Genomic DNA, 25,634 nt, shown 5'->3' on the forward strand with positions numbered 1-25,634 from the left:
TGATAGGCTTCATTTTTGGCATCAGATGTGAACGTTTGTTGTCAAATTTGATCTCTGATGAGAAAACATTCCAACAATAGTCTGAATGTGTCAAAAATACAAATCTACTAACAGCCTGGTCCTTTTTTAACAAGAACCGTGATACACACACAGACACAAACTTGGCTAGATGAAAAAGTGCATTCAAATACCGGTTTATCAGATGACACTAATAACTACAGACAGATGTCAGAAGAGGCAGCTTGGCAGCATTAACAAACATTCTAAGCAGAATGTTAAGGAAATTAGCAGTAGTACCAGTAGCAACGCTGGAAAAATCCTAGGCATCATGATGATGAACTGCTGTAAATGTTCATGCAATGTGAATCTGCAACAAGTAAGTCATTAAGTAAAATCTGGGTGCATAGTAGAGATGGGAATCAGAATTGGTTCGGATTCCGGTTCGGATTCACATGTGGGTTTTTTTCAATCTGGCCCGATCGCGGTTTTGTTTATCGGCTGCGCCCCAGCCGATAAACAAAAAACCCACCCCAACCCTTTAAAAGTAACCCCTTAGCTTCCCCCACGCTCCCGACCCTCCCCCCCCCCCAAAAAAAACATTTTACAGGTACCTGGTGGTCCAGTGGGGGTCCCGGGAGCGATCTCCCACGATCTCCCGCTCCAGGCCGTCCTCCCGCTCCTGGGCCGTCGGCTGCCACTAATCAAAATGGCGCCGATGGCCCTTTGCCCTTACCATGTGACAGGGTATCCGTGCCATTGGCCGGATCCTGTCACATCCTGTCACATTTTGAATACTGGCAGCCGACGGTCCGAGTGCAAGAGGTCACTCCCGGACCCCCGCTGGAATTTTGGCAAGTCTTGTGGGGGTCAGGAGGGTCCCCCAAAACTTGCCAAAAGCCCTGGTGGTCCAGGGGGGTCCGGGAGTGATCTCCTGCACTCGGGCCATCGACTGCCAGTAATCAAAATAGCGCCGATAGCCTTTGCCCTTACTATGTCACAGGGGCTACCGGCGCACATGTTATAAAATCCGGGGTTGGCAAGCGCAAGGGGGTGCACACTTGGGCACCTTGCACGTGCCGAGCCCTAGGGGAGGCCCGATGGCTTTCCCCGTTCCCTCCAAGGCCGCTCTGCTCCGCTTACCCCATTCCCTCCGCTTTCCCCGTTCCTTCCAAGACCTTGGAGGGAACATTTTTTTTGTTCCCCCCCCCCCCCCACCTTTCCCGCCCTACCTAAATCCCCCCGCCCTTATTTTGTTGAGTTACATCTGCCTCTGGCAGCTGGCTGCCGGCACGCAAGGCCCCGACACAGGCCGCTGTGTCGGGGCCTATGCAAAATAGGCTTGGTGCGCGTAAGGGTAGGTTTTCGGGGGTTACGTGCGTAACCCTTTGAAATTCTACCCCTAAGTCAACCTGATTAATAGCAGTTTATGGACTTATACTCCAAGGACTTATCCAAACCTTTTTTAAACCCAGCTACACTAACTTCCCTACACACATCCTCTGGCAGTGAATTCCAGAGCTTATTTGTGTATTGAGGGCCGGATTTTAAAAGGGGTACGCGCGTAACCGTTCTAAAATGGCCCTGCGTGTGCCGAGCCTATATTGCATAGGCTTCCGGCGTGCGCAAAGCCCTGGGACGTGCGTAAGTCCCGGGTCTTTCTTGGGGTGGGCGTGTCGGGGGCGTGACGCGGCCGGCGAGTCATATGGGGGCGGTGCCGCGGGCGTGGTTTTGGCCCGGGGGCATCCCGGGGGCGTGGCCGCAGCCTCCGGACCAGCCCCCGGACCGGAACATGGCACGTGGCAGCCGGCCCAGCGCGTGCAAAGTTACACCTGCTTTGAGCAGGCGTAACTTCTGCGACAAAGGTAGGGGGGGGTTTAGATAGGGCCAGGGGGGTGGGTTAGGTAGGGGAAGGTGGGGGGAGGCGGAAGGAGCAGGCGTAACTTCTGCGACAAAGGTAGGGGGGGGTTTAGATAGGGCCAGGGGGGTGGGTTAGGTAGGGGAAGGTGGGGGGAGGCGGAAGGAAAGTTCCCTCCGAAGCCGCTCCGATTTCGGAGCGGCCTTGGAGGGAACGGGCAGCACGCGCAGGGCTCGGCGCATGCAAGTTGCACAAATGTGCACCCCCTTGCGCGCGCCAACCCCGAATTTTATAAGATACGCGTGGCTACGCGCGTATTTTATAAAATCCGGCGTAATTTTTAAAATGTACCTCTGAGTGAAAAAAAATGTTCTCCAATTTATTTTAATTGTGCTACTTGCTAACTACATGGAGTATCCCTTAGTCCTTCTATTATCTGAAAGAGTAAATAGCTAATTCACATTTACCATTCTAGTTCTCTTATGATTTTATAGATCTCTATCATATTCCCCCTCAGCCATCTCTTCTCCAAGCTGAATAGCTCAACCTTTTTAGCCTTTCCTCGTAGGGGAGTCATTCCATCCCCTTTACCATTTTGGTCATTCTTCTCTGCACCTTCTCTAGTACAACTATATAATTTTTTTTAGATGCAGCGACCAGAATTGCAGACAGTACACAAGGTGTGGTCTCACCATGGAGCAATACAGAGGCACTATGACATTCTCCATTTTATTCACCATTCCCTTTTAATAAATTCTAACATTGTTTGCTTTTTTGACCACCACAGCACACTGAGCTGATGATTTCAATGTATTATCCACTATGACACCTAGATCTTTTTCCTGGGTGGTAACTCCTAATATGGAACCTAACATTGTGTAACTACAGCAAGGGTTATTTTTCCCTATATACATCACCTTACACTTGTCCACATTAAATTTCATCTGCCATTACTCTGAATAATTTTGTGCCAACTGCAAATGTGATCTCCTTACCCATCGTATCCCTTTTCAGATCATTTATAAATATATCGAAAACACTGGTTCAAGTACAGATCCCAGAGGCACTACTCTATCTTTTTCCAAAGAGTAAACTGAGCATTTAATCTTACTATCCCAAGACTTTTTAGTTTTCTTAGAAGCCTCTCATGAAGGACTTTGTCAAACACCTTCTGAAAATCCAAATATACTGCATCTACTGGTTCACCTTTACCCACATGTTTATTAACCTTTCAAAAAAAGATGTAGCAGATTTGTGAGGCAAGACTTCCTGTGGCTAAATCCATGGTGACTGTGTTCCATTAAACCATCTCTATATGTTCTGTATTTTTGTTCTTTAGAATAGTTTCCACTATTTTTCCCAGCACTGAAGTCAGGCTCATCAGTCTATAGATTCCTGGATTACCTCATGAGCCCTTTTTAAATATCAGGGTTACATTGGCCACCCTCCAGTCTTCAGTTACAATGGACAATTTTAATGATAGGTCATACATTTTTACTATTAGATCTGAAATTTCATTTTTTTAGTTCTTTCAGAATCCTGGGATATATACCATCTGGTCCATATGATTTTCTACTCTTTAGTTTGTAAATCTGTCCTGCTACATCTTCCAGGTATTCACCATGATTTGGTTCAATTCATCCAAATCATCACCCTTGAATATCATCTTCTGAACTGGTATCTCTCCAACATCCTCATTAGTAATCATTAGGTACGCGCGTAACTACTAAATGAATTAGAATTCATTTAGTCTTTCTGTGATGGCCTTATCTTCCCTGAGTATTTATATCAGAGGAACTCACCATATGCTCTCTTCCACATGGGAGAGCTACTTACCCACATTTTTACTCCTTTTCCTCTCCATACCAATGGAATGATCTGAATGATACTTAGTAGGGATGTGACAGAATCTTTACATGATGAATAGTGATGTTTCTTTTTTCCATTGTTGCATTGCATAGAGAATCTGGCTTTTTGTGGTTTTCAGTTCTGTCTGCAAGTTTTTATTTAGAATTTATGATCACAGTATTTTGGATTTTGGTGAGGATCTGTGTTTTGTAAGTGTGACTGAGGTGAGATATTCTGCAAGTTTGTAGTTTCTGTGTAGGGATCTATATAGCAGCCTGGCTTGTTCTGTTTTCTCAATAGGAGGTGTATTGGTGTTTTAGGTTCTGGTGTACTATTTACCCTATTACCTTCATATTTAGGGTTGTTACTATTTGAATGCTGGCAAGCAGTGCTGCCTTGATATGGGAGGTTTACTATATTATTTAGTTTACTCATGGCTTTCTGAGGGCCAAACCCACACACAACATGTGTTGTATTATGACAGGCTTAGTGCCATATGGGTTCCTTGCTTTTTTGCAGGGTTTTCTGGTTGGCATCACAGTTGTGCAAGTAAATATAATATACATCCTGTTGTAAATGATACTTTTGCTTCAGAAAACTGTAATTTGAATATCCTTTTTAATGTAAAAGTTTATTATAAATGCATAATTTTTAATTGTATGTGAGGAGGGCAGGGAGGGGAGGGGAGGGAGTGCATGCAAGGCTATATGGTTCACCTAGGGTGCCTTATACCCTTGCACCAGCCCTGAGCTTTTGAGAGCTATGCGCCCTACATCAGGTCAGTGCAGAATGAGCTGCTATGATTGTTGGTTGAATATACAAGTAAATTACAGGTTGCTTTACAGTGTGTTATAGAGTTATAAAGGAAAAGGATGGGACGGGTGACACGTTAGCAGAGGGGTGAAAAAACTGCCTGAAAAAAAAAGCAGGATTTACAGATAGAGGAGGATGAAGTTTCATCATGAGTGATGAAACCAATGTCCCTATTAAGCCTTTTGTGTTTGTTTCAAAGTATCTGAACACTTTAATTTCAATTGTCTTACATGAAAAGGAATGTTACATCAGTGAAATGTGCTAGAAGTTAAAGACCAGAATAAATCTTTACAGGCACAAGACAATATATCACACGAGGGGAAGAACAAGGTAACACTCCTCTAGGGTTAACAGTTTTCCATTCCAGGACTACAGCACCAAATGCATTAATAACCTTATGATCAGGATACTAAATGGGAGCTTAACAGCTATCCAAGGATGTAAACCCACTGAAATGTAGTCACAAATGTATTGTTAGTCCAATAAAAAGGAATCACCTACAGTTTGATTGTTGACTTATTTCTATGTATCCCACTATCCAACATGACAACCTCTTTACTAGGGATGTACAGAGACAACATTTTTGTTTTGGTTCGTTTACTTGTTCCATTTGTTTTGGTTTGTTTTTTTCATTAAAGTGAATTACGAAAGCAATGCAGCCTATTTTGAGCTTCAAAACTGAGGTTTTCTAATTAGTTCTAGTGTAACTTGTGGGTAACATTGTTAATAACCGCAGATAAAGACCAAAATGATTCATCTAGTCTGCCCAGCATGTGGTCTAAGATCATAACTGCTGCTCCATGTGGGTTAACCCCTATACTTTCTGCTCCATGCAGGTACTCCCATGTAGAAATGTAAATTTTGGGTTTAACAAAGTTTACCCCACACCCTTTTGAATTCCATTACTGTTCTTTTCTTCGCCACCTCTTCTGGAGGGCATTCCATGCATCTATCACCCTTTCCATGAAGAAATATTTTGCTGACATTGTTCCTGAGTCTTTCCTGTTGGAGTTTCAGATCAGGACTCCTAGTTTTGCAACTTTCTTTCCATCAGAAAAAGTTTGATTTATGTGCATCAATTCCTTTTAGGTATTTGAAAATTTACATCTCTCATTTCTCTTCTTCTTCAGGGTATACATATTTCGGTCCTTTAGTTTCCTCTCACAGATTTTACAGTGCATAGCCCACACCATTTTGGTTGCCTTTTTCTGGACCACTTCCATCTTATCCTTATCCTTTTAGAGATATGGTCTCCAAAACTGAACAGAGTATTCCAGCTGAGGCTTCACCATTGACCTGTGCAGGGGCATTATCACCTCTTTTTTCCTGGTGGTTATGCCTCTCTCTTTGCAACCCAGCATCCCTCTGGCTTTAGCCACTGCTTTGTCACATTGGTTCACTACATTTTGACCCTCAGACACTATTAGCCCGAGGTCTCTCTCCCGATCTGTGCATATCATTCTTTTTCCCCCCATCATGTACGGCTTCTTGGGATTGCCACACCCCAAATGAGTGAGTCTACACTTCCTGGCATTGAATCACAGCTGTCAAACCTTTGACTGCTCTTTCAGCTTTCTTAAATCATTTCACATTTTCTGTACTCCTTCAGGTACGTCCATTCTGTTGCAGATCTTAGTGTCATCTGCAAAAAGGCAAACTTTACCTTCTAACCCCTCTGCATTATTGCTCACAAAGGAACTCCACTTGTCACTCTTCTCTTTTCAGAGCAAGTTCTATTATCGCTACTTACAGACATTTGTCACTCATCCAATGTGTAATCCATTCCAGCATCTTAGGACCCACTCCTAGCCTTCTCGTTTTATTCATGAGCCTCCTATGTGGGAACATATGAAAAGCCTTGTAGAAATCCAAATATAGCACATTGAGTTCTCTAGTCACCCAATCAAAATCAGATTTATAGTATTTGATATGACCTTCCTGTGGTGAAATCATGTTGCCTTGGGACCTGATCCCTTTGGATTGTAGATAGTTCATTATACTTTCCTTCAGTAGCCTCTCTATTAATTTTCCTACACCTGACATAAGGTTAATCAGAGGCCGGAAACTACAAGCTAGTTAGCCTTACTTCAGTAGCAGCAAAACTGAATAGCAGTAAGGCCCACAAGGTGTAGATTCTGGGGTACAGCAATAAAGCCAAATTCTAGCAAGAACCCCAAGGTAGAGTCTTGGATATGGCAGCCAGGCAGAGTGACAGAAAGAAACCCAAGATGTAGAGACTGGTGTATGGCAAAAAGACCCCAAAAGTGCAGTGTAAGGAACAGGTCAGCAAGGCAGATTGGCAGCAAGACCCCTAATGTGTAGTATCAGGAGCAGGGCAACAAGGAAAAATGATAACAAGACTCCAAAGTGTAGCATAATGGGTATATTAGCAAGGCAGAAAGGCAGCTAGACCCCCAAGGTGTAAAGTATGGGGTATGGCAATAAGGTTGCAAGACCCCCCAGGTGGTACATCAGGGTACAGCATCAAAGCAGAGTTGCAGCAAACCCCCAGGAGTAGAATAAGAAATATTTCAGCAAGGCAAAGAGGCAGCAAGACCCCCAAGGCATAACATAAGGTACATAGTAGCAAGGCACAGTGACAGAAAGACCTCCAAGGAGTAGCATAAGTGGTATAGCAGAAAGGCAGAGTGGGAGAAAGCTCCCCAAGATGTAGCATGGAGGATATAGTGCTAAGGAAGAATGGTAGCAAAACCCCCATGGTGTAGCATCAGAAGCAGGGCAACAAAACTGAGTGGCAGTAAGACCCTTAAGGTATAGAGTCTGTAACTTGATATAAGGTCCAGACCGAAAACAGCAAAAAACATTAAGATACAAAGGGCATCATGCCAAAACTCTGGGACTGTTTCCCTTGTCCTGCAAGAGTAGCTTAGCTGTGCCAGTGCTCAAATGCCTCCTTCTTATATTTCCCATTTGAGAACCCTGCTGAAGAAGGGGTGGTGGGGTTCCTGGATCTCTGAACACCCTCCCAATTACTCAGATATCATTCCATCTGGTGGCCTTCTCAGCCTTCTGGAGAAGAAGTCTCTAGAAACTCTCTGGGATGTTAGTACACCCAGTACTGTGAACGTAATAAGAAATTTTGAACCAAATGACACCCACTACTGAACTGAAACAGATACAGCCTCCCAGAAGAGGTGGGCAGGATCATACCATCTCTCTGAATTAGGGTAATGGATTTAATTAAGGCAAAGGGCCCACCAATATAGCACAATGATGTTTTATTCTACAAGACCCAGCCTAGAGCCTGCAAACCATGAAGACTGTTGCTGCATAACAAGAAACTTACAAAATAAATACAGCATCATTTTCAAATTTTCTTTTATTTGGTTTCTATGCAGACTTCCATGGAAACCAGCCACTGCTAGCAACTTGATTTCTCCACTTGACTTTTAGCAAATGTTCATGTTGACTTAAATTTGATTCTGTTTGGTTAACTTCATCTGCTGGGTTCATTACTCCACATTAGCTGCAGCACATGGTGCCGCATATTGTAGACGTGTTATTACCCCATGCGGCACCAGAATTTCGTCTCATGCAGCTCGGACCATAACTCTTCCTGAACTTTATAATCCATTTCCATTATGCAGTAACTGTGAATTTTTGACTAGAAAACTGAACAAACATGATCAGAAATTTGTACGGCACCCACTTGCAGGCATCCTTAAGATCTCTGCCACCAAAGAACACACTTTAAAGACCAGACATATGGTAATTGAAAAGAAAAAAAACAAACTTGCTTGTCATTTGATTGGTTCTGCTAAGGTACTATAACTTTTGCCAGTCTCTCTATCACTGAAAAATCATGGACCAATCAAATTGATGCTACGGGATATGCAGAGAGGGAAGATAAATTTGAAACATACACATGCGTGCCCATATACACATGTATATGGATGCATGAAAATCTATTCCTGTATTTTATAACCTGCATGTATATAATATATGCAGATTATAAAATAATTGTAAATGCACCCTGAGATATGAGCGTGCATGTAAAAATAACTCGTGAATACTAATTGCACTTATTTGGATAAATTCCGATTTATCCAGCTAAGTAGCAGCACTTATCCGGATAAATTCTCATTTATCTGGCTAAGCCAGGTAAGTCTTAAAATGCCACTCATCTTGCTAAGGGCCAGATTAATTAAGACTTTTCTCCCATTTTGTATCTATCAGAAAAACCCTTAGTGAAACAGGTACTAAGTAAGATTAATGAATAAGTCTAGAAAGCACTACTTATCCAGCTAAGGGCCTGATTCATCAAGGTCTTTTCTCAAAGATTCAGCATAGGGAAAAAGCTTTAGTGAATCTGTCTCAGAGAAAATTCTTTTTCACTCAACGCACAATAAAGCCCTGGAATTTGTTGCCAGAGGATGTTGTTAGTGCAGTTAGTGTAGCTGGGTTCAAAAAAGGTTTGGATAAGTTCTTGGAGGAGAAGTCCATTAACGGCTATTAATCAAGTTTACTTAGGGAATAGTCACTGCTATTAATTGCATCAGTAGCATTGGATCTTCTTAGTGTTTGGGTAATTGCCAGGTTCTTGTGGCCTGGTTTGGCCTCTGTTGGAAACAGGATGCTGGGCTTGATGGACCCTTGGTCTGACCCAGCATGGCAATTTCTTATGTTCTTATGTCCCTAAATTAGATAGCTGGATAAGTAGCACTTTACCTATCTGACTTAGCATTTTAAGACTTATCCAGTTAAATAGTGTCTTATCCAGATAAATCAGAACTTGTCCGGATAAGTGCCACTTTCAAGATTTAACTGGATAAATCGGAATTTATCTGGGTAAATAGTGTACAACTGCTATACTCGTGTATTTTTACGTCTAACTTTAAAAATATACACTTGGAGATTTTACTTGTGCAATTTACATGTATTTATCCCCCGTAAATCGGCTTTTATGCAAAATTTTCTAACATGCAGGCGGCAATAAAATGACCACTTTCACCAATTAGTCTACAGTTTGCCCAGTCCATCTGCAGGTCAGCCAGACCCTCCCGGCTTTTCAGCCTGAACTCTCCCCATTTATTCCAGATTCCCTACCCACTCAGTATTTTACTTTTACTACATTTACGATATAGAATAGGTGTAAATATCTATGTGTAAGGTGCCAAATCTACATGTGTAAATTACTTATAAAATAATAACTTGCATGCAAAAATGTTGGCCCCAGTCCTGTATGCTCCTGGCCTACCTCTTTTTTATACACAAATTTATCGAATTATTTATTCAAATAATTTATAGCCCATTGATCCATCAAATTGTGTACCCTTAGTTTCACATGTATTTTGAGGTTTATAAAATAGCATATTTGCAAATGTATGCTGTTTACACATGTAAGTGCTGATTTTTACGCACACACCTCTTTGAAAATTCACCTTTTAGTTTGGCTGAAAGAAGCTCAATCTTCTGTCCTCCAAACTTGAACCATAACTTACAAAGATTTATTTATTTAATAATTTTTATATACCGACTTTTCATGCAAGCATATCAAATCGGTTTATGGCTTGATTTTAGAGGTGCACCTAATGTGTAATGCACCTGGGCAATATGTTTCAAATATCACCTAGTCTGTACCTATGGACTCACTCTTTGGCTCTTTGTTTCTGTGTAGTGGAATTAATCACATATTGTGTGACCTGGAACACTCGTATGCCACCTACAGCAAGCAGCGATAGACTGAGACAAGTGGAAGTAGTACAAAGTAGTGGGGCATTCAGCTTGAAAAAGTCCTGAAGCTTTGTTACTTTACCTGGTCTGGCTTCTTGCTTGTTTTACAATTCCAAGCACATGGCTATTCAGAGGGGGGGGGGGGGGAATCGGCCTGTCTCAGAATCATGATATACCTCTGCCTGGATATTACCATCTCTACTCTTAGGGGGTAATTAGCAATTTTCAAAAGCCATTTACTCAAGTAAAATGCGCTTATGTGAGTAAATCCTATAGACAAGTCAATGGCATATATTGTAGCAATTTTCAAAAACCCACTTACTCAAGTAAAGTGAATTTACTCCAGTAAACCTGGTTTTTACTCGAGTAAATGCTTTTTAAAATCAGGCCCTTAATTTAGAAAATAATGTATACATGTAGTCACAGGCTGAACTTTGGGCCTTGCAGCTACCATCTGAGACTTAGACCACAGTCCCTGCATGTAACATTCTTACTTTCTACCATCCAGACTCTCCCGGAGCATGCTGGCACTGCCTGCACTCTCATGCTAAATAAATATCGACTACAAACCCACAAGTAAGTTGCATTCAGCAAACAGACTGCTGTGTACACACCATATTTACTTCTAAGTTGCTAAAGAATATTCAATCAGGAAGGATGGCACCCTTAAATCTCCGCTTTCAGGAATGCCATTTACTGAGAGAGGGGGATCCGTTGCTCCCATTTTGACATTGAATTATTCACCCGGTAAGATATTGTACTGCAATACCATTTAACATTTGTGTAGCTACTTCTGCAGCCCTTTGCCCCTTAATAAATCTTATGTATCGTTAAGGAAAGGTGTGACTCAGAGATCTACAGGGGCATATGGTAAAATATTTGTGAGGTAGACCAGGAATATCAATACTTAAAGTGGCAATACTGGTAAATTATTTCAAAATAATTCCGTGGAGTTAATACAAAAGCCCTCCCTTTTTTCATTAGAATTTACTTTTAATTCCTCAGAAGGCAGTGGTGGTCTGGGTTGGTTTTTTTTAAGCGTTTCCTATCTGCCCTTATCATGATGAATTTAATTATATCGCCGTGTCCCTAGCTCTTCAGCTTCTGTTTGCCGTGCTTCCCCTTTTTGCTGGTGTCTCTGGCATCTCATGCAATACCTGATTTTTAAAAAAAAAAGTTTTCCACTGGCACAGATGGAATAAAGACCCTAATGTTAATTGAGTTGCCAGCAAACCTCCAGAAAAATCTCCGTGCAAGCTCTTTCATGAATAGGGTGCTGACACTCATCAGCTCTCTGTGCACACATCACTGGATCCACATGCAGGGGATGCATTTTTAACCACTTGGAGCGGTTTTCCTGAATTATCATAAATCGAGTTGAAAGTTCTACGTGTGTTTGTAAGCCATCCAAATAACCCCCTCCCAGTTTGGAACCTTCCCTTCTCCTAGTCTATCTGCACCTCTCCCATCTCAGAGGCAGGAGGAGGTCTACTTATTTCCTTCCTGCTCCAGTGTTGACTTCTAAATGCCACTGGTAGATGGTGCTGCGATGACCTACAGCACCTCCTACTGGAGGCACTTGGAATATGGTGCAGGAGTAGGGAAGAGGAAAGCATACCTCTGCTTGCCTCTGAGAGGAGGGTGCAGATGAACTGGGAGAATAGGGAGATTGGGGTGGGGAGACATCCACAGGATTGGGAGCGGGATGGTTCAATTTAAGATCAGGGATCTAGACTGAGAAGGAAAAGTGCTTTTTTTTTTTTTTCAAAGGATCTACCCAGGTAGTTATGTGAGTAAATATGCCTAGGTATCTCACCCACTGTGCTGCTTTTGAAATCTGCCTGAGTATTTATAAGGTAGAGTGACCATCTCATGCAGGCAATGGGGTAGAACTAGGAATGTCTCAGCCTGTTTGTTTTGACATGGATCTATATGATCATTGTAATGTATATATTCACGATATTTTCGGGGGGGGGGGGGGTTTGTGTGTGTGTGTGCAGGATAAAACAGGTGTCCAAGCCTAGGAGAAAATTTCCATGCACTTGCGCACAGTCACGTTCTTTTAATAGAAGGGAAAACTAAAGTGGGGAGCAAAGGGGAGAGACGGAAGTGTCCTTTTAAAGAATGAAAAACTGCAGACTAGGATACAAAAATTCCAGCTTCTTTCCCACCTGTCTTACACCGGTGTCCAATTAATTAACTGTACACAGAAAAAATCCCCCTACTTCTGGGTAAAAGCTTCTGGCTGCACCCCAAGCTGTGTGGTCACAGCGGTAGGTATTGCTAATGGCAATGGTGCCTCATACAGTTCTTCAGAAAATTGGTCACCGGGGATCTCGAATAGCTAGTTAATTCTCTCTTCCTGGCATAAGAAATCCAAAGAGCTCTACAGAGACTCAGCACAGCTGACAACTCCCAAAACACAGACTTTATCTATTGTAAGGAAAAGGAATGAAAACTGGCACATGTTTTTTAAAAGGATTGCAATCCTCTCTCCTCAAAATTCCCCAGGGCCGCTAGCAGATCAGAAATAAGTTTAGATAAGGAAAGCGCCTTCGAGAGGAACACTTAACCCTTCTCCACCAGATATTGCTGCTGCTTCACGGCACAGCCTCTACAGGAATGCTCGGTCCTTCTGCAAAGTCCTTTCTGTTTCACAGGATATAAGCTACAAGGGATACTTGACCCTTTTGACACAGTCACTGCTATTTCATGGCAAATGTATTACAGGAATGATATTTTGGGGGCTTTTAGTTTACACATAGTTAAGAGCTCTGGTTTTAGATACTCAGAGTTCTTAGTTATGTTGGAAGTAATTGATTTGCAACAAAGAATTGTGGGATCCACTCATGGAAAAGGTCATGCTTTGGGTTTGTTATTTGGTTCAAGTTTAGCTATGCATCTGGGTAAATTTTTGGAGGTCATAAAAAGTGGTATAGTCAGATCATTATATGGTTTTTTTTTTTGTTTTTTTGGCATTCTAATGTCTTAACAAAGGATGGTGATATATTGAAGGATAGGGCAAGATGGTGGGAGACTCCAAGGAAACGTCAGTGTCAAAAAAACGTGAGAGGGCTTCGGCCTGTTAGTTTTTCTCTGCTGTGTGGTACCGCAGTTGAAATTCAAACCAGTTGAAGTATAGCAACCAAGCGGGCTTGCCAGGGATTCAGTCACTATGCATGTGCTAGGTGTTCCAGATTTTTGAGATCTGTGTAAATAGTCACTGGATGTCTGGCCCCGCCTAGAAGATGTCGCTATTTCTCTAGGGCTAGCTTCACAGCTAGCAGTTTGTGATCCACTGTGGGAGTAAACTTCTTGGAGAAATAAGAGCAAATTACAAGGGTCCCATGGTTGTTGTGCTGTGAGACAACAGCCTCTACCCTGAGGGTAGAAGCATCTACCTCCAGTATGAATGGCTTGGAAGGGTCTGGGTGATGCAGACATGGATCATGAGTGAATTCTTCCTTGAGGTTTGTGAGGCAGTATACAGAAAACTACCTCAGACTACCTAAAAGGACTGGGCACAATTTGCCCGATATTCCTTAAATAAATTTTTTTTTTGGGGGTGGGGGATTTTGTTATTTTATTTTAATGAATTTATAAATTTAACACAAGCATCCTTGTACCAGAAAACAAGGGGAAATGTGTAATACAATAATGCGATCTGAGCAGGCAGCAGTCAGTCAAGGTCAAGTTCAGGCTGTGGTTGGGGCAGGCTAAGTTCAGAGAGTGTCGAGGTTCAGGCAGAGGTTGTGGCAAGTGGAGTACAATTTGAATGGAAAGAAGGCAGTAGTCAGTGGCAGGCAGAGGTCAGGCAGCATCAGGGTCCAGTCTAAGGGTAAAGCCAGAAATCCAAATCAAGACAGAGTCAGAGCCAGTCCAAGGTCAAGGCCAGGAGTCCAATCCAAGGACTTGAGAACAAAGAGGAGATGAGGGGGGTCACAAAAGCAGGAGAGACACTGAAGACAGATGAGGGAAGACTGACCACAAGTACAAGTACTCAAGATGAACCAGACTGCCAAGAGGAACAGGAACAAGACACAAAAACTCAGGAGACACACAGCAGGATCAGATATAAGAACCAGGAACAGGAACGCGTTGGCAAGCACCTCTCTATGCAAGATATAAATTAATTAAAGCATTTTATTTACTCAAGCGTTTAACTGAATGATTGCTTTGACATCTTATTGTTGGTCATAGTTAGATTGCTGATTTTAATACATTTTATGTGATTAAGTTTGTGATTCTATTGTTATATGGCATTTTCTTCATGTAATCTGCCTATAAATATTTAATAATGGTGGAATGTAAAATATTTTAAATAAATATTTAAGGGAGTTGGTTAAGGGGTATATCCCTAATTGTCAATTATGTTCAGCCCAGAAGGCATTGTTGTATGTACCCTCGGTGAAGGAAACCCATTTGTTTGTAGAAGGAGGGCTTTTTTGGTGGTTGGCTCTGAGACTTGAAATTCAGACCCTTTGGATATCAGATTAGAATCTAATTATCTGACATTTTGAAAAAAGGTGAAGGCATGACTATTTTCTAGCCTGTAGGCTCAGGGAGATTTGAAGTGGCAGAATTAAAGGAAGAAGCATCAATGCAATAGTTAAGGCTCTTGGTTAATCAGAATTGGGTGGTCATAACCTTGGATTGTTTTATTGTTTTAAATTTTGATGAGATAATTTTTTAGGTACTGTTGATTATGATTTTATATGATTGTTCTATATATTATTGTTATACACCTCATTGATTAGGAATGTCCTATGTATGCGGTATAAAAGAACCGGAAATAACTAAATAAATAAATAGATTGTCAAGCTATGGAGTGTGAAATAATGAAGTCTGGTAAATACATGGCAAGGGGGAGGAAACAGTTGTTTGAGAGAAAAGCCATTTTAATGCACACCTCCGATGCAGAAATTTGAAATATGGACCTGTGTCAGGATTGGATAAGAACAGTTTAGTTTCCTAACACGAGAAGCAAGTGACAGTTTTTCAATTGTATCCAAAGGAGTGAACCAAAATCCTGGGAAGTACAGGGAGGTGGATATTCAACACTATGTAACTGGATAATCCAGCTAAATAACAGTGGCTGAATATACTGTCTCATTCAGTGGCCACCACTTAGCTGGAGAAGGTGGATAGGTTATGGGTGTTCTGGCAAGGAGCTTCTTACCTGGCAAACTTAACTGGATAAGTAGAAAAATTCAATCTTCTCCAGTTAGGATAACCAGATAAGTTAGACCTGCATAATAGCAGGAATAAAGTTAGCTGGATAAGACTTATTCAACTAACATAGCCGTGCTGCTGAAAATCCCTTGTAAGTTAACTGCTTGTGCAGGCCCCATTTTGTATTATTTTCTGAGAAAACAACTCTGAGGATCTTCTTCACAGAGACCTTGGTAAAGAGAGTTTGGAGACTTTTCATACTGGAGAAGGACATTTTTCCACCCTTCCTTTTTCTGGTTTGATTACTCCTTTGAGTACGATTTTCTGTCTGTGTTTTATGGACTGAGAACCTTAGGGTCCAGTGAATCAGATTTTTGGTCATCTAAAGGAAGAGGTGTTTTTTTTACCTGGAAAGGACCTGAGGAGAAGTTGACTTTGTGTGTGTGGGGGGGGATACTGCATTCTATGGTTTCAGATTTAGAGAATGAGCTTGCTTCCTGGGGATCGTGACCCAATCGCACAGGTAAGGGTTCTGTTCATATGCCAGATAGATGAATCAAGGCCTCATAGGACACATACAATGTCATCAGATCAGGCTCTAACTTGATCTGCCAGTATATTGACTGCAGCAGTGCTCTCCCTTTAGACAGTCTGGACTCTCTATGTAGCCAGCGCAGTTCCTTCCTCATGCTTTCCATCTCAGCAGATAAATCCATCCGTCCTGCCACCACACTGGTTTTGACAAGTTCCTGCCTCGCATCAGTGCCAGAGAGCGATGTTTCTGTTGGTGGTGCAATGCTGATATCTGAGCCCCACCACCGCCAGTGCTGGTGGTACTTCCTGGATGTCTGTCATGAATGTGTCTGGCCATGTGAAGTGGAGCTCAACCATCTGACTGTCTTCTTGTGTATCGGGTGCCAGTGTCTCACTTGGCAGCTGTAAAGTATTGAGAAACTATTACATCCTTCTGACTCCTTTTGCCAGCCGTCTTCACCCTCAATATATATTCCCCATCATTCTCCTTTCACAGCATTCATATCATTGCCACCATTACAGAGACCAGCAAAAGAGTCCAGCTGAAGAGTCCCCTAGACCAGGTTCTCCCCTGAAGTCAGTTGCACATTGCATGGTGGGCCTCCTTCCACCCAGCACCTGGGCCTCTCAATCAGTGACAGCTTGGCCTTGACAGCCACCCTGGTGTCTCACCAGCGATGCTTCAGCTGATGTGCTATCCTGATTGTCACTGACAGGCTGCTGACATGCCTCCCAGATCTTCCTCTTGGTCTTTGAGGATACCTTCTGACCGAAGAATGCACTGTGTCTCTTGTAGACCCGCCAAATAGGGATGTGAATCGTTTTTGAACGATTAAAATTATCGTCAGATAATTTTAAAATCGTCCAAAATTGTTAGAGTGCACGATACAGTACAAATGCCCACGATTTATCGTCAGGGGCATTTGTATTGTATCGTTAAATAGGGGGTGGGAAAACCGGCACACCAAAAAAACCCTAACACCCACCTCGAACCTTTAAAACAAACCCCCACCCTCCCGAACCCCCCCAAAATGTTTTAAATGACCTGGGGTCCCGGCACGATGATCCCGGCGCGATGTCCCGCTCTCTGCCCACGGCTGCTGTGAAGAGAAATGGCGCCGGTGGCCCTTTGCCCTTATCATGTGACAGGGCAAAGGTAGTGCCGGCGCCATTTTGATTCCTAGCTCCCGACGTCACGCGTCCAGGAGATCGCTCCCGGACCCCCACTGGACCCCCAGGGACTTTTGGCCAGCTTGGGGGGGCCTCCTGACCCCCACAAGACTTGCCAAAAGTCCAGCGGGGGTTCGGGAACGACCTCCTAAACTCGAATCGTTTTGCCGTACAGCAAAATGGCGCCGACCGTACGGCATGGTCGGCGCCACCTTGGACCGTACGGCATGGTCGGCACCACCCCGGCGCTACCTTTGCCCAGGGCAAAGGTAGCGCCGGCGCCATTTTGTTTTTTTGTCCCCCGACGTCAGGAGCGTAGGAGATCGCTCCCGGACCCCCAGGGACTTTTGGCCAGCTTGGGGGGGCCTCCTGACCCCCACAAGACTTTCCAAAAGTCCAGCGGGGGTCCGGGAACGACCTCCTAAACTCGAATCGTTTTGCGCCGACCGTACAGCATGGTCGGCGCCATTTTGCTGTACGGCAAAACGATTCGAGTTTAGGAGGTCGTTCCCAGACCCCCGCTGGACTTTTGGCAAGTCTTGTGGGGGTCAGGAGGCCCCCCCAAGCTGGCCAAAAGTCCCTGGGGGTCCAGCGGGGGGTCCGGGAGCGATCTCCTATGCTCCTGACATCGGGGGACAAAAAAACAAAATGGCGCCGGCGCTACCTTTGCCCTGCTGTCATATGACAGGGCAAAGGTAGCGCCGGCGCCATTTCTACAACGCACCGGAGGTCCGAGAGTAAAAGATCACACCGGGACCCTCCCTCTGGACTCCAGGTAATTTAAGGCATTTTGGGGGGGTTCGGGAGGGTGGGGGCCATTCCCCCAGCCCCCATTATTGTCTCTGATGCTCCTACTCTATGTAGTACCTGCACTTATGGGTTTATTGGCTGTCATTGCAAGAACAGCTCTAAAAGTACGGGGTACTGCCTGGCTGAGTCACACGGTACCTGTACTCCTGGGCTTCCTGACTCTCATTGTGAGAACAGCACTGAGAAAGCAGGCACCGCATGGCTCTCAGGAAGTTTCAGCCAGGTGGTGCCTGCACACTCAGCATTGTTCTCGTGATGACAATAGAGAAACCTGAGAGTAAGACACTGCTTGGCTCAAAGTGACCAAGCAGTGTGGATCAGGAGTGTCAAAAACAGGATTGTGACCCAGTCACTGGTGTACTGCGACTACAGGAACACTTCACTCTTCTACAAGTCACAGCTTTTTCTGGGCAGATATAAGTTACAGGGTCATGCACTTCTTCTAGAAAGTCACTGAATTGCAGTAGTATCCTTCAGTGAAGACTGAAATCAATACAAAATCACAGTAAATTATGTCCCTTCTGTTTCAGAGAGCTGGACAGTAAATCCCAGAAGCCTCTGCCACTGGGGCCGGAGAATGACAGGGTCTTCAATGACCTTTGGAAAAACAATAACATGCCCGTGGTTTTGAACAACCCATACCTGGAACATGATCAGGTAAGTCTCGCTGCTTTCCTGCTAGGTCAGGGCACGGTAGCACAAAACAGCAAACCCTAATACCTAGGAATATGGGTAAGAGCACAAGCCCATGCTCTCTTGTGACAGCTAAACCTTTGGAAAAATATCTCATAGAAGATGACAAATTGAGAAATACCCAAAATGGCAGCATTCTCTAGTAAATAGGTATTGCCATCTATTTTTTTTTTCTGAAACAGAGTTAGCACAGTACACTACACGTAAGAACCCAGGTGGAAATGTTTTGGCCTTCATTCTGGATTTTGGATACTGCTTCAAGATTTCCCTGGACCAACTTTCATGAAAATGTCTGTGTTTCTCCTTTTATATATAGGAGAGATGTTCAGGATTACACTGTCTGCTTGATGCCAGGCATCTCTCTGTCAGTAGTTGGGATGTATGTATTGTGAAATATTGGCTGTGTGCTTTAGGTTCTGCATATTTTGGATAGGGACCAGGGCAATAAAATGTGCCCAAGAGGGCCTGTGAATATCTGTTCAATCAGAACTGCTTAATCCTTCTGCATGCTGTGGTCCAGCAATGTGCTGCCAATTTCTCATCAAGTGGCTCTTGCCAGCTCTGCTCCACTTGGTGTAACAGTCTTTGTTTTCATAAAATAATTGAACAAGAGACTCTCCAGAGTGTCCCTGAGCCACTTCCAGCTCATCACAGCTGTATTCAATCACTGGAGCCTCTGAACTATTACACTTCCATGGGCTCTGATTTTATGGCCTAGTTAGCAGTGGAATGGGAGACCTCCAAAAAGCAATGAGTGCTACAAGAGGTGGTGTTGATGGCACGATAGTGAGCACTCTTGCTTCTAAATCAGTACTAGATCGACACCTCATAATCATGTTAGGGCTGCTGGAGGACCTGTTTGAATAAGATGTTAAACCAAAGTCCTCACAACTTCATAAATGCTAAAGGTATCAGGGCAACTTTCACAAGAGTAGGAATATCAATCTCTTAAACCTAGTTAAATTGCAGTTTGGGGTTTACACTGTGACTTGCTGAAATGCTTCCTGTAAAATTAACATAATCAGGCTCAGAAAAGACTAGTCCTCTGTAATATGTACTGAATCCCTTGTTAAACACCGATAACAGGTAGAGATTATATGACTGTGTAGAATATACTTCTGTGGAGAGCAATAGTTCACCAGGGAATACTTTTGATGGTCCAAAGTCTACTTATGTAGAATGATAGCTCCATGATGTTTGGCCCTCCACTTTTTCATTTTTCTTGTTAGCTTCCTTTAGTAAAAATATATTTTTATGGATATATAAACCCCTCCCCCCCCCCCCCCCCCCGACCTTGACAAGGGGACAGGGTCACACTTTGAAGGCTGTGGGGGCATGGATATGTGCTTTGAGGAGCAGGATTGCCTTTGAGGCCCAAGGGATCTTAAAAATGTAGTTCACACAAAATTGATGTTTCAAGAAGGAATTTGTTGCAGAAAAATGAATCCAAGATGAAAACCTATAAAATTCCACAAAGTCAGTTCACAGTTCAAAGACAAAATAAGGCACATCCTTCAAACAGTCAGAATGTTCCAAATAGTTACTCACTTTCTCTTGTCACTTGAGCACAGTCCAAATGAAATATTTTCCCTCTCGGGTTCCCATAAAGGCCTTTTCCTTCCTTCTTCCTTCTGAAGAATAGGAGCCGCCTTCTCCTCTACTCACACTAACTGGCTTCAAACTTCCCTGGAATAGATGGAGTTCTCTTGAATTAGGGGTTCTACTCACCTTAGTTGGTCTTTAGTCCTTGCCGAAGAGAGCTGCTTCCACTTTCCCCAACAGATTAGAATTCTCCCCAACTAGACCTGAACTCCTAAGGACCAGATGCAGGGTCTAACTTTTCAGTAACTACTCCCTCTGATTTATGGAGCCATCCTTTTATACCACTTCCAAGCCCATTCTCTTTGGGGGAAGGACCCTCCTTATATTCACTCTCTCCTACATACCTCCTTGGACTTCCCATTGCTAAAAGGTTCCTAGTCTTAAACATGGTGCACACTTTAGGTCACATATATATTTTAATCTCCTTTGATATTTACCTCCAGTGATAAGAACATAAGAATAGCCATGCTGGGTCAGACCAAGGTCCATCAAGTCCAGCATCCTGTCTCCAACAGTAGCCAATCCAGGTCGCAAGTATCTAGCAGATCTATAAAGTAGATCTAATTCCTGTTACTCGTTCCCAGGGATATAGCAATAGCTTTTCTTAGTCTATCTAGTAAGTAATGGACTTTTCCTCCAAGAACTTATCCAAACCACTTTTAAACCCCGCTATGATAGTTGCCTTGATCACATCCTCTGGCAACAGATTCCACAGCTTGATAGTGCAACAAGTGAAAAAATACTTTCTACAATTTATTTTGTTAATTTCATGGAGTTTCCCTTTGTTTTAGTATTATTTGATCTTTATTTACCCATGATTTTCTGTCATGTCCCGTCTCAGTCATCTCTTTTCCAAGCTGAAGAGCCCTAGCCTGCTTAGCATCTCATTCATTATAGGAGAAATGTTCAATCCTCTTTGTCATTTTTGTCACCCTCCTCTGCATCTTTTCTAGTTCCCCTATGTCTTTCTTCAGATGGGTAGGCAAGAACTGCACAGACTATTCAAGGTGTGGTCGCACCATGACTCAGTACAGAGGCAATATGATACATTCTGTTTTGTTCTCCATTCCTTTTCAAATCATTCTATTTGCTTTTTTGACCACCTTTGCACACTGAGCTGAGGATTTCCAAGGCCCTATTCCTGGGTAATGATTTCCAATACAGAACCCAGCATTGTGTACCTGTGGTTGGGATTATTTTTCCCTATGTGCATCGCGTTGCACTCTTATACATTAAATGTCACCTGTCTTTAAATTGCCCAGTCTCCTAGTCTTACAAGGTCCTTCTGTAGTTTCTTGCAATCTGCTGCTGTTTTAACAGGTTTGAATAATTTTGTGTCATCTTCAAATCTGATCATGTTATTCAGTGTTCCCTTTTCCAGATCATTTATATCTATGTTAAACAGCACAGGTCCAAGAACTGATTCCTGTGGAACTCCATTAATGACCTTTCTCCATTTGGAAAACATCCTACCCTCTGTTTCTGGTCTTTTAACCAATTATCAATCCACAATAGAAAATTGCCTTCTATCCCATGATTCTATAATTTCTATGGAGACTCTCAGAGAGGGAATTTAATAAATGCCTTCTGAAAGTCCAAATACACTATATCAACTGGCTCAACTTTATCTACTTGTTTATTTACACCTTCAAAAAATTATAAAAGATTTGTAAGACAAGACTTTCCTATTCCAAAACTATGTTGACTCTTCCCTATTAAGCTATATCTATCTATATGGCTACTGATTTTATTTTTAAGAATGGCTTCTATGATTTTGTGCAGCACTGACATCGGACTCACCAGGCTACAGTTTCCCAGATCACACCTGGCACCTGTGAAGGAATGTCCTTGAAAATCCTTTTTAACCATCTAGCCTGGTCCAGCCTGGTCCACCTTAAAAACTAGAGAAACAGGTAGCTCAGTGGGCAGGTCCTTGGAGAGCAGGAATAAAAGTCTGTGTCCAGGTAGGAACAGATAGACCCCAGGTCTCCAGGAGAAGGTAGCTCCTGCAAGAATATGAAGACAGAAAATAAATACTGAGATGTGAATACTGAAGATAAATGCTGAGTGTGAATGTGGCTGAAGGTAATCTATTGATGTTGGATAATTTGCTTGTGGAAAATAAAGTTTATGAAAGAAGAGTCAGTGTCTTGTGTGCATCTGTCCTCTGTCCTCTGGGAAGTTATAGACCATTTGTGCTATCTCACATTTGGTGTCAGTTCGGGGAATTATAGAAACATAGAAATGATGGCAGGAAAAGACCAATCGGCCCATCCAGTCTGCCCAGCAAGCTTCCACACTTATTTTCCCATACGTATCTGTTTCATCAACCACCAAATTCAGGGCCCTCGTTGGTAACCGTTTGACTCAAATTTCCTGCCATCCTTTGTCATTGATGCAGAGAGCAATGTTGGAGCCGCTTCAAAGGTGAGCATAAGGCTCATGGTTAAGGGCAATAACCGCCGCATCAAGCAAGTTACCCCAATGCTTGTTTACCCAGACTGCACAGATCGATGCCTTGTTGGATGTTGTCTGAATGTAAATCCTGTTTTCCACATTTCCCCCTACCGTTGAAGCAGAGAGCAACGCTGAATATGCTTTCAAAGTGATGTATCAGGCTTAATTGGTTTAGGGTAGTAACCGCCGAGATAAGCAAGCTACTCCCCACGCTTTTTTGTTTACCCAGATTGTGCAGTTCAGACCTTGTTGGTTGTTGTCTGAATGCAAATCCTCTTATCCACATTTCCCATGCCGTAGAAGCAGAGAGCAACATTGTATATACATTCAAAGTGATGTATCAAGCTTAATTGGTTTAGGGTAGTAACCGCCGTGATAAGCAAGCTACATAAGAACATGCCATCCTGTTTCCAACAGTGGCCAATCCAGGCCACAAGAACCTGGCAAGTACCCAAAAACTAAGTCTATTCCATGTTACCGTTGCTAGTAATAGCAATGGCTATTTTCTAAGTCAACTAAATTAATAGCAGGTAATGGACTTCTCCTCCAAGAACTTATCCAATCCTCTTTTAAACACAGCTATACTAACTGCACTAACCACATCCTCCGGCAACATATTCCAGAGTTGAATTGTGCATTGAGTGAAAAAGAACTTTCTCCGATTAGTTTTAAATGTGCCACATGCTAACTTCATGAAGTTCCCCCTAGTATTTCTACCATCTGAAAGAGTAAACAACCGATTCACATCTACCCATTCTAGAACTCTCATGATTTTAAACACCTCTATCATATCCCCCCTCAGCCGTCCCTTCTCCAAGCTGAAAAGTTCCAACCCCCTCACAGGGGAGCTGTTCCACTCCCGCCATCATTTTGGTCACCCTTCTCTGTGTTACGTGATTGCACAGGCAGAAGCATGGCGCCAAACATAACAGTACCCCTCCCCCATAGAGCTCCCTCCCCAGGCTTCTTGTCTTATCCTGAGGAGGGAAATTCTTGAAACAATTGTGGAGCTTGGAGGTTTGAGGTTGGCTCCCAAGAGTTTTCTTCAGGCCCAAAATTCTTCCAGGAAATGAGGTACTGGAATTTGTTCCTGACCCTTCTGAAATCTACGATCTCTTCAACTTCATACTGAGTTTCGTCTTCAGCGGCTAAGTCCTAAGGGCTTGAAGGGTGGTCTCGATGGCAATGACAAGACTGCCATCTTTAGTAGGGAGACATGGAATACATCATGTTTCTAGAGCATTGGAGGTAGTTTTAGCTTGTTGGCCACTGTCCCTACCAGCTGAATGATGGGGAAAGGTCCCAAGTATCTGGGGATGAACCTCAGTGATGGCATTTTGAAGAACAGAGCTCCACTGGCTGGAATTGGGGTGCTGGGCGGCGTTTCTTATCTGTTTGTCTCTTGGAATGTTCCACTGCCTGTTTCAGAAGGTGCCTTGTCTTTTTGCAAAGGTCTTGAAACATTTGTCCCATTAAGTTGACTGCAGGACTGGCCTGGGTATTCAGGGAGGGCGGCTGAAGACCACATAATAGGGTGAAGAGCTAGTTGAGAACCCCACATTATTGTGGCAAAATTCTGCTCTTGTGAGAAGAGATGCCCAGTTGTCCTGTCGCTGGTTTATGTAGGTCCTTAGGAAGGTTTTGAGTGTCTAGTTCACTAGGGGGAACACTTTTACACTTTGTTTGCCCATTGCTGTGGAGGTGATATGCTAATGTGAAGTCTAGGGTGATGACTAATTTCCTGCATAAGTTTTTCCAGAAATGGGCCATGAATTGTACTCCACGGTCGGAGAGAATGTGGTTTGGGGATCTGTGTAATCAGAAGACATGCTGAACAAAGAAATTAGCCAACTCAGGTGCTGAGAGAAATCCAGGGAGTGGTACGATAACACAAAATTATTCAAAATTGTTAAATCGCAAGAGGATTATGAGAAATTGTAAGAGGCTTGCAAAACTAAGAACATAAGAACATAAGAAAATGCCATACTGGGTCAGACCAAGGGTCCATCAAGCCCAGCATCCTGTTTCCAACAGTGGCCAATCCAGGCCATAAGAACCTGGCAAGTACCCAAAAACTAAGTCTATTCCATGTAACCATTGCTAATGGCAGTGGCTATTCTCTAAGTGAACTTAATAGCAGGTAATGGACTTCTCCTCCAAGAACTTATCCAATCCTTTTTTAAACACAGCTATACTAACTGCACGAACCACATTCTCTGGCAACAAATTCCAGAGTTTAATTGTGCGTTGAGTAAAAAAGAACTTTCTCCGATTAGTTTTAAATGTGCCCCATGCTAACTTCATGGAGTGTCCCCTAGTCCTTCTACTATCCGAAAGAGTAAATAACCGATTCACATCTACCCGTTCTAGACCTCTCATGATTTTAAACACCTCTATCATATCCCCCCTCAGTCGTCTCTTCTCCAAGCTGAAAAGTCCTAACCTCTTTAGTCTTTCCTCATAGGGGAGTTGTTCCATTCCCCTTATCATTTTGGTAGCCCTTCTCTGTACCTTCTCCATTGCAATTATATCTTTTTTGAGATGCGGCGACCAGAATTGTACACAGTATTCAAGGTGCGGTCTCACCATGGAGTGATACAGAGGCATTATGACATTTTCCGTTTTATTCATCATTCCTTTTCTAATAATTCCCAACATTCTGTTTGCTTTTTTGACTGCCGCAGCACACTGAACCGACGATTTCAATGTGTTATCCACTATGACACCTAGATCTCTTTCTTGGGTTGTAGCACCTAATATGGAACCCAACATCGTGTAATTATAGCATGGGTTATTTTTCCCTATATGCATCACCTTGCACTTATCCACATTAAATTTCATCTGCCATTTGGATGCCCAATTTTCCAGTCTCACAAGGTCTTCCTGCAATTTATCACAATCTGCTTGTGATTTAACTACTCTGCACAATTTTGTGTCATCTGCAAATTTGATTATCTCACTCGTCGTATTTCTTTCCAGATCATTT

The 25,634-nt window shown here is 43.0% G+C and overlaps 1 protein-coding gene across 1 annotated transcript in view; it reads left to right on the forward strand.

Moving 5' to 3' along the window:
* Nucleotides 1-25,634, forward strand: part of NOS1 (nitric oxide synthase 1) — a 364,505-nt gene that overhangs the window by 205,009 nt on the left and 133,862 nt on the right. Inside the window, 1 exon segment of the mRNA XM_029571229.1 lies at nt 18,427-18,578. Coding sequence (XP_029427089.1) covers nt 18,427-18,578 — 152 coding nt within the window.

The sequence above is a fragment of the Rhinatrema bivittatum genome, chromosome 11, assembly GCF_901001135.1.
Source record: "Rhinatrema bivittatum chromosome 11, aRhiBiv1.1, whole genome shotgun sequence".
Taxonomy (NCBI): Eukaryota; Metazoa; Chordata; class Amphibia; order Gymnophiona; family Rhinatrematidae; genus Rhinatrema; species Rhinatrema bivittatum.